General features: G+C 44.3%; 1 protein-coding gene across 1 annotated transcript in view; it reads right to left on the reverse strand.

The window, feature by feature from the left end:
* BCKDK (branched chain keto acid dehydrogenase kinase) overlaps positions 1-9,484 on the reverse strand; it is a 28,576-nt gene extending 19,092 nt beyond the window's left edge. The window contains exons 1-2 of the mRNA XM_077789576.1: positions 9,426-9,484; positions 2,321-2,587 (exon numbers count right to left, since the gene is read on the reverse strand). Coding sequence (XP_077645702.1) covers positions 2,321-2,584 — 264 coding nt within the window. The 5' untranslated portion in view covers positions 2,585-2,587; positions 9,426-9,484. The remainder of the gene's footprint in view (positions 1-2,320; positions 2,588-9,425) is intronic.
* Between the last annotated feature and the right edge of the window lie 535 nt (positions 9,485-10,019).

The following is a 10,019-nucleotide window of genomic DNA, read 5'->3' on the forward strand; positions in this document are numbered from 1 at the left end:
CCGTCCCAAAACGGAGCTAAAATCAAGGAAAAATGAGCAAAAATGGCTCAAAAATCTGTCCCAAAATCCCCCTAAAATCCCCTAAAAATGATTCCAAAATAAGCCAAAAATGGCTCAAAAATCTGTCCCAAAATCCCCCTAAAATCCCCTAAAAATGATTCCAAAATAAGCCAAAAATGGCTTAAAAATCTGTCCCAAAAATCCCCCAAAAATGGCCCCAAAATCTGTCCCAAAAATTGCTCCAAAATTGGCCAAAAATGGCCCAAAAATCCTTCCAAGAATGGTTCCAAAATCTGCCAAAAATGGCCCAAAAATCCCTCTCAAAATGGCCCCAAAATCCCCTAAAAATGGCTGCAAAATCAGCCAAAAATGGCCCAAAAATCCCTCCCAAAATGGCCCCAAAATCTCAAAAAAATGGCTGCAAAATCGGCCAAAAATTGGCTCAAAAATTCGTCCTGAAGTGGTCCCAAATGCCCCAAAAATGGCTCAAAAATCCCCTAAAAGTGGCCCCAAAAAAGCCCCAAAATCCCCCAAAAATGGCCCCAAAATCCCTCCCAAAATGGCTCCAAAAATTGCCCCAAAATCCCCCAAAAATGGCTCCAAAAAAGCCCCAAAATCCACCTAAAATGGCCCCAAAATCTCCCCCAAACAACCCCAAATCCCAGATAAATTTGGGGAGGGGTCTCCCCGAATTTGGGGAGGGGTCTCACCCTCATGAAAACATCAAAGACCCCAAATCCCCCCAAAATCCCTCCCAAAACCCCCCAAAAACACTCAAAACGACCCCAAATCCCACCCAAACGCCCCGAAATCCCGGTTAAAATTGGGGAGGGGGTCCCCCCGAATTTGGGGAGGGGTCTCCCCGGATTTGGGGAGGGGTCTCACCCTCATGAAAACATCAAAGACCCCAAATCCCCCCAAAATGGCTCCACAACGACCCCAAATCCCCCCAAAATGGCCCCAAATCCCCCCCAAACGCCCCCAAATCCCGGTTAAAATTGGGAAGGGGTCCCGCAATTTGGGGAGGGGTCTCCCCGGAATTCGGGGAGGGGTCTCACCCTCTCTGTGACCACACCAAGAACCCCAAATCCCCCCAAAATTGCCCCAAATCCCCCCCAAACGGCCCCAAATCCCACCCAAACAACCCCAAATCCTGGTTAAAATTGGGGAGGGGGTCCCCCCGAATTTGGGGAGGGGTCTCCCCGGAATTTGGGGAGGGGTCTCACCCTCTCTGTGACCACACCAAGAACCCCAATTCCCCCAAAATCCCTCCCAAAACCCCCCAAAAGCACTCAAAATGACCCCAAATCCCACCCAAATGCCCCCAAATCCTGGTTAAAATTGGGGAGGGGGTCCCCCAAATTTGGGGAGGGGTCTCCCCGGAATTCGGGGAGGGGTCTCACCCTCATGAAAACATCAAAGACCCCAAATCCCCTCAAAATCCCCCTCAAATGTCCTGAAATGGACCCCAAACGACCCCAAATCCCCCCCAAACGCCCCCAAATCCCGGTTAAAATTGGGGAGGGGGTCCCCCAAATTTGGGGAGGGGTCTCCCGGAATTTGGGGAGGGGTCTCACCCTCATGAAAACATCAAAGACCCCAAATCCCCCCGAAATGGCTCCAAAATGGCCCCAAATCCCCCCAAAATGGCCCCAAATCCCCCCCAAACGCCCCCAAATCCCGGTTAAAATTGGGGAGGGGGTCCCCCCAATTTGGGGAGGGGTCTCCCGGAATTTGGGGAGGGGTCTCACCCTCATGAAAACATCAAAGACCCCAAATCCCCCCAAAATGGCTCCACAACGACCCCAAATCCCCCCAAAACGGCCCCAAATCCCACCCAAACAACCCCAAATCCCGGTTAAAATTGGGGAGGGGGTCCCCCCGAATTTGGGGAGGGGTCTCCCCGGAATTTGGGGAGGGGTCTCACCCTCATGAAAACATCAAAGACCCCAAATCCCCCCAAAATCCCCCTCAAATGTCCTGAAATGGACCCCAAATGACCCCAAATCCCTCCCAAATGATCCCAAATCCTGGATAAATTTGGGGAGGGGTCTCCCTGCAATTCGGGGAGGGGGTTCCCCCAATTTGGGGAGGGGTCTCCCCGGAATTTGGGGAGGGGTCTCACCCTCATGAAAACATCAGAGACCCCAAATCCCCCCAAAATGGCTCCACAACGACCCCAAATCTCCCCAAAACGGCCCCAAATCCCCCCCAAACGGCCCCAAATCCCCCCCAAACGCCCCCAAATCCCGGTTAAAATTGGGGAGGGGGTCCCCCAAATTTGGGGAGGGGTCTCCCCGAATTCGGGGAGGGGTCTCACCCTCTCGGCGGCGGCATCGATGGCGGGCTGGTGGTAGAAGGAGGTGACGGCCTTGCAGCGCTCCCGCGCCAGGTCCGGCGGCGTTTGGTCGCCGGCGCCGCGGGCGGGGGGATTTTGGGGGACCCCTCCCCCCCTGAGGGGGTTTTGGGGGACCCCTCCCCACCCCAGGGGGGCATTTTTGGGGGTCCCACCCCCCCCCCAGGGGGGAGTTTGGGGGGTCGCTGCCCCACCTCGAAGACCCCCCCCCAAAAGGCGCCGCAGCATCTCCTGTGGGGGGGAGGGGAGAGGGGAGGAAGGGGTTAATGGGGGGAGGGGAACCCCCAAAAAATTAAATTTTGGGGGGGGGTTCAAGGAGAGACCCCAAAATCCACCCAAAGGACCCGAAAATTCGCTAAAATTACCCCAAAATCCACACAAAAAACCCCAAAAAGCTCAGCAAGAAAAGACCCCAAAATCCACCCAAATAACCCCAAAAATCCCCTAAAATTATCCCAAAATCCACCCAAATAACCCCAAAAATCCCTTCCAGAAAAGATCCCAAAATGCCCTAAAATGACCCCAAAATCCAACCAAAAAAACCCAAAAAGCTCAGCAAGAAAAGAACCCAAAATCTGCCCAAAGGACCCCGAAAATTGCCTAAAATGACCCCAAAATCCACCCAAGTAACCCCAAAAATCCCTTCCATAAAAGATCCCAAAATGCCTTAAAATGACCCCAAAATCCACCCAAAAAAACTCCAAAAATCTCATCAAGGAAAGATCCCAAAAGTCCCCCAAAGGACCCCAAAAATCTCCTGAAATTACCCCAAAATCCACCCGAAGGACCCCGAAAATTGCCTAAAATAACCCCAAAAATCCCTTCCAGAAAAGATCCCAAAATGCCTTAAAATGATCCCAAAATCCACCCAAAGGACCCCAAAAATTTGCTAAAATTACCCCAAAATCCACCCAAAAAAACCCAAAAAGCTCAGCAAGAAAAGACCCCAAAAATTGCCTAAAATTACCCCAAAATCCACCCAAAAAAACCCAAAAAGCTCAGCAAGAAAAGAACCCAAAATCCGCCCAAATAACCCCAAAAATCCCCTAAAATTACCCCAAAATCCACCCAAATAACCCCAAAAAGCTCATCAAGAAAAGAACCCAAAATCCGCCCAAAGGACCCCGAAAATTGCCTAAAATTACCCCAAAATCCACCCAAAAAAACTCCAAAAATCTCATCAAGGAAAGATCCCAAAAGTCCCCCAAAGGACCCCAAAAATCCCCTAAAATTATCCCAAAATCCACCCGAAGGACCCCGAAAATTGCCTAAAATAACCCCAAAAATCCCTTCCAGAAAAGATCCCAAAATGCCTTAAAATGACCCCAAAATCCACCCAAAGGACCCCAAAAATTCGCTAAAATTACCCCAAAATCCACCCAAAAAAACTCAGCAAGAAAAGAACCCAAAATCTGCCCAAATAACCCCAAAAATCCCCTAAAATTACCCCAAAATCCACCTAAATAACCCCAAAAATCCCTTCCAGAAAAGATCCCAAAATGCCCTAAAATGACCCCAAAATCCACCCAAAGAATCCCAAAAATTGGCTAAAATTGCCCCAAAATGCACCCAAAAAAACTCAGCAAGAAAAGAACCCAAAATCCACCCAAAGGACCCCAAAAATCCCTTCCAGAAAAGATCCCAAAATGCCCTAAAATGACCCCAAAATCCACCCAGAGGACCCCGAAAATTGCCTAAAATGACCCCAAAAATCCCTTCCAGAAAAGATCCCAAAATGCCTTAAAATGACCCCAAAATCCACCCAAAGAACCCCAAAAATTCGCTAAAATTACCCCAAAATCCACCCAAAAAACCCCAAAAAGCTCAGCAAGAAAAGAACCCAAAATCCGCCCAAAGGACCCCGAAAATTGCCTAAAATTACCCCAAAATCCACCCAAAAAAAACTCCAAAAAACTCATCAAGGAAAGATCCCAAAAGTCCCCCAAAGGACCCCAAAAATCTCCTGAAATTACCCCAAAATCCACCCGAAGGACCCCGAAAATTGCCTAAAATAACCCCAAAAATCCCTTCCAGAAAAGATCCCAAAATGCCTTAAAATGACCCCAAAATCCACCCAAATAACCCCAAAAATCCCTTCCAGAAAAGATCCCAAAATGCCTTAAAATGACCCCAAAATCCAACCAAAGAACCCCAAAAATCTCCTGAAATTACCCCAAAATCCACCCAAAAAACCCCAAAAAGCTCAGCAAGAAAAGAACCCAAAATCCGCCCAAAGGACCCCGAAAATTGCCTAAAATTACCCCAAAATCCACCCAAATAACCCCAAAAATCCCTTCCAGAAAAGATCCCAAAATGCCCTAAAATGACCCTAAAATCCACCCAAAAAAACTCCAAAAATCTCATCAAGGAAAGATCCCAAAATCCCCCAAAATTGCCCCAAAATTCACCCAAAGTACCCCAAAATCCACCCAAAAAACCTCCAAAAATCTCATCAAGAAAAGATCCCAAAAATCCCCTAAAATGACCCCAAAATCTGCCCAAATAACCCCAAAATCCCCTAAAATGACCCCAAAATCTGCCCAAAAACCCCCAAAAATCCCTTCAAGAAAAGCCCCTCAGAATTCCCCAAAACTCAAAATTTAAGAGGTCCAAAACCCCTTTTTATCCCCAAAAATCCCCTTAAAATTCCTCAAAAAATCAGATTTAAATATCCAGGACCATTTTTCCCCTCTGAGTTCCCCCAAAATTCAAATTTAAAAGGTTCAAAACCCCAAAAATTCGGATTTAAGTGTCTGGAACCACTTTTCCACTCAGAATTCCACCAAAAAAAAAATCTGATTTAAATATCCAGGACCCTTTTCCCCCCTCAGAATTCCTCAAAAATCAAAATTTAAAAGGTCCAAAACACTTTTTCCCCTCAAAATCCCCCCAAAACCCCCTTAAAATTCCTCAAAAAATAAGATTTAAATATCCAGGACCGTTTTTCCCTCAGAATTCCTCCCAAAAAACCCAAAAACTCCTCAGGGCCCCTTTTCCCCTCAGAATTCCTAAAAAAAAAAATCAGATTTAAATATCCAGGACCGTTTTTCCCCTCAGAATTCCTCAAAAAAAAATCAGATTTAAATATCCAGGAGCCCTTTTCCCCCTCCGAATTCCTCAAAAAAAAATCAGATTTAAATATCCAGGACCCTTTTTCCCCTCAGAATTCCTCAAAAAAAATCAGATTTAAATATCCAGGACACTTTTGCCCTCAGAATTCCCCCAAAAAACCACTCCGGGACCCTTTTTCCCCTCAGAATTCCTCAAAAAAAATCAGATTTAAATATCCAGGACACTTTTTCCCCTCAGAATTCCTCAAAAAAAAATCAGATTTAAATACCCAGGACACTTTTTCCCCTCAGAATTCCTCAAAAAAAAAATCAGATTTAAATACCCAGGACACTTTTCCCCTCAGAATTCCTCAAAAAAAATCATATTTAAATACCCAGGACACTTTTCCCCTCAGAATTCCCCCAAAAACTACTCAGGGCCCCTTTTCCCCCTCAGAATTCCTCAAAAAAAAAATCAGATTTAAATATCCAGGACCCCTTTTCCCCCTCAGAATTCCTCAAAAAAAATCATATTTAAATATCCAGGACCCTTTTCCCCCTCAGAATTCCTCAAAAAAAATCAGATTTAAATACCCAGGACACTTTTACCCCTCAGAATTCCTCAAAAAAAAATCAGATTTAAATACCCAGGACACTTTTACCCCTCAGAATTCCTCAAAAAAAATCATATTTAAATATCCAGGACCGTTTTCCCCTCAGAATTCCTCCCTAAAAAAACACTCCGGGACCCTTTTCCCCTCAGAATTCCACCAAAATAAAAACTCAGAAGGTCCAGAACCCCAAAAATTCGGATTTAAGTATCCGGAACTCCTTTCCCCCTCATAATCCCCCTAAAAAAACACTCCGGGACCCTTTTTTCACCAAAACCACCTAAATATTCCTCAAAAATAAAGGATTTAAATATCCAGGACCGTTTGCCCCTCAGAATTTCCCTAAAAATTCCTCAGGGCCCCTTTTTCCCCTCGGAATTCCTCAAAAAAAATCAGATTTAAATACCCAGGACACTTTTTCCCCTCAGAATTCCTCAAAAAAAAAATCAGATTTAAATATCCAGGACCCTTTTCCCTCAGAATTCCTCCCAAAAAACCACTCCGGGACCCTTTTTCCCCTCAGAATTCCTAAAAAAAAAATCAGATTTAAATACCCAGGACCCTTTTCCCCCTCAGAATTCCTCAAAAAAAAATCAAATTTAAATATCCAGGACCCTTTTCCCCCTCAGAATTCCTCAAAAAAAAATCAAATTTAAATATCCAGGACCCTTTTCCCCCTCAGAATTCCACCAAAATAAAAAACTCAGAAGGTGCAGAACCCCAAAAATTCGGATTTAAGTATCCGGAACTCCTTTTCCCCTCATAATCCTCCTAAAAAAACACTCCGGGACCTTTTTTCACCAAAACCACCTAAATATTCCTCAAAAATAAAGGATTTAAATATCCAGGACCGTTTGCCCCTCAGAATTTCCCTAAAAATTCCTCACGGCCCCTTTTTCCCCTCAGAATTCCTCAAAAAAAAAAAAAAAAAATCAGATTTAAATATCCAGGAGCCCTTTTCCCCCTCAGAATTCCTCAAAAAAAATCATATTTAAATACCCAGGACATTTTTCCCCTCAGAATTCCTCAAAAAAAAAAATCAGATTTAAATATCCAGGACCCTTTTCCCCCTCAGAATTCCTCAAGAAAAAATCATATTTAAATATCCAGGACCCTTTGCCCTCAGAATTCCCCCAAAAAACCACTCCGGGACCCTTTTTCCCCTCAGAATTCCTCAAAAAAAAATCAGATTTAAATACCCAGGACCCTTTTTCCCCTCAGAATTCCCCCAAAAAAACACTCCGGGACCCTTTTTCCCCTCAGAATTCCTCAAAAAAAAATCAGATTTAAATACCCAGGACCCTTTTTCCCCTCAGAATTCCCCCAAAATAAAAACTCAGAAGGTGCAGAACCCCAAAAATTCGGATTTAAGTATCCAGAACTCCTTTTCCCCCTCATAATCCTCCTAAAAAAACACTCCAGGACCCTTTTTTCACCAAAACCACCTAAATAGTCCTCAAAAATAAAGGATTTAAATATCCAGGACCGTTTTTCCCCTCAGAATTCCTCAAAAAAAAGCAGATTTAAATATCCAGGACCCTTTTCCCTCAGAATTCCTCCCAAAAAACCACTCCGGGACCCTTTTCCCCCTCAGAATTCCTCAAAAAAAAAATCATATTTAAATTTCTAGGACCGTTTTTCCCTCAGAATTCCTCCCTAAAAAAACACTCCGGGACTCCTTTTACCCCTCAGAATTCCCCCAAAATAAAAACTCAGAAGGTGCAGAACCCCAAAAATTCGGATTTAAGTATCCGGAACTCCTTTCCCCCTCATAATCCCCCTAAAAAAACACTCTGGGACCCTTTTTTCACCAAAACCACCTAAATATTCCTCAAAAATAAAGGATTTAAATATCCAGGACCGTTTTCCCCTCAGAATTCCCCCAAAAACTCCTCAGGACTCCTTTTACCCCTCAGAATTCCTCAAAAAAAATCAAATTTAAATATCCAGGACCCTTTTCCCCCTCAGAATTCCTCAAAAAAAAAATCAGATTTAAATATCCAGGACCCCTTTTCCCCCTCAGAATTCCTCAAAAAAAATCAGATTTAAATATCCAGGACCCCTTTTCCCCCTCAGAATTCCTCAAAAAAAATCATATTTAAATATCTAGGACCCTTTTTCCCCTCAGAATTCCTCAAAAAAAATCAGATTTAAATACCCAGGACACTTTTTCCCCTCAGAATTCCTCAAAAAAAAAATCAAATTTAAATATCTAGGACCGTTTTTCCCTCAGAATTCCTCCCTAAAAAACCACTCCGGGACTCCTTTTACCCCTCAGAATTCCCCCAAAAGAAAAACTCAGAAGGTCCAGAACCCCAAAAATTCGGATTTAATTATCCGGAACTCCTTTTCCCCTCATAATCCCCCTAAAAAAACACTCCGGGACCCTTTTTTCACCAAAACCACCTAAATATTCCTCAAAAATAAAGGATTTAAATATCCAGGACCGTTTTTCCCCTCAGAATTCCTCAAAAAAAATCATATTTAAATACCCAGGACACTTTTCCCCTCAGAATTCCCCCAAAAATTCCTCAGGACCCCTTTTTCCCCTCAGAATTCCTCAAAAAAAATCAGATTTAAATACCCAGGACACTTTTCCCCTCAGAATTCCCCCGAAAACTCCTCAGGACTCCTTTTTCCCCTCAGAATTCCACCAAAATAAAAACTCAGAAGGTCCAGAACCCCAAAAATTCGGATTTAAGTATCCAGAACTCCTTTTCCCCCTCATAATCCCCCTAAAAAAACACTCCGGGATCCTTTTTTCACCAAAACCACCTAAATATTCCTCAAAAATAAAGGATTTAAATATCCAGGACCCTTTTCCCTCAGAATTCCTCAAAAAAAATCAGATTTAAATACCCAGGACACTTTTTCCCCTCAGAATTCCTCAAAAAAAATCAGATTTAAATACCCAGGACACTTTTCCCCTCAGAATTCCCCCAAAAATTCCTCAGGACTCCTTTTTCCCCTCAGAATTCCTCAAAAAAAAATCAGATTTAAATACCCAGGACATTTTTCCCCCTCAGAATTCCCCCAAAAACTCCTCAGGACTCCTTTTACCCCTCAGAATTCCACCAAAATAAAAACTCAGAAGGTCCAGAACCCCAAAAATTCGGATTTAAGTATCCGGAACTCCTTTTCCCCCTCATAATCCCCCTAAAAAAACCACTCCGGGACCTTTTATTCCCTTTTAAAACCCCCTCAGGAAGCATTTTTTCCCTTTAATCCTCCTCCATTCCCACCCCTCCGCCCTCCCCTCCTCCCCAAGCCCACGTCCCAAACACAACCCCGCTGTTCGTGCGCTTTTCCCTTTTCAATTCCCCCACTAAAACCTTTTAATTTTACCCCCAAAATCTTGGAAATTTACCCCCCAAAAAAATAATAATCTCCAAATTTTTCCCCCCTTACCAACCAGCGGCGCGGGGGCCTCCACACCTCCCCCGGTGTTCGGCTCGCAATGGATTCGTCCGTTCCCTCTCCTTTGGTTCTCCCTTCCTCCCCGCCCCCCCCCCCACGCTGGTTCATTGGTACGGTCCGGCCGCACTGCGCGCGCGCGGGAACGTGAGGGGCGGGGAGGAAATGGCGGGAAAATGGCGCCCCCTAGCGGACGAGGTATGAGGGCGGGGGGGGGGGGGATCGGGGTTTTGGGGCGAAAAAACCAAATTTTGGAGGTTTTATGAGGGGAAAAAAAGAAAAATAAAAGGATCATCGAGATTTAAATTAATTTTTTTTTTTGAGGGAATTTGAAGGGGGGAAAAGGAGTGAGGGAATTTTTTTTGGGGGGGGAAAGGTGGGGGGAAATGAGGGGGGAAAGGGAAAATCAAATTGGGAATTTAATTTTTTTTTTTTTTTAAAGGGGGAATTGAGGAAAAAAGGGGAATTTTGGAGGTTTTTGGGGGGGAAATTGAGTGAAAAGTGGGAATTTTGGAGCTTTTTTGAGGGAAAATTGAGGAAAAAAGGGGAATTTTAAAGCATTTTTTAGGGAAAATTGAGGGGGAAATG

This window comes from Lonchura striata, chromosome 35 (genome assembly GCF_046129695.1).
Source record: "Lonchura striata isolate bLonStr1 chromosome 35, bLonStr1.mat, whole genome shotgun sequence".
NCBI lineage: Eukaryota > Metazoa > Chordata > Aves > Passeriformes > Estrildidae > Lonchura > Lonchura striata.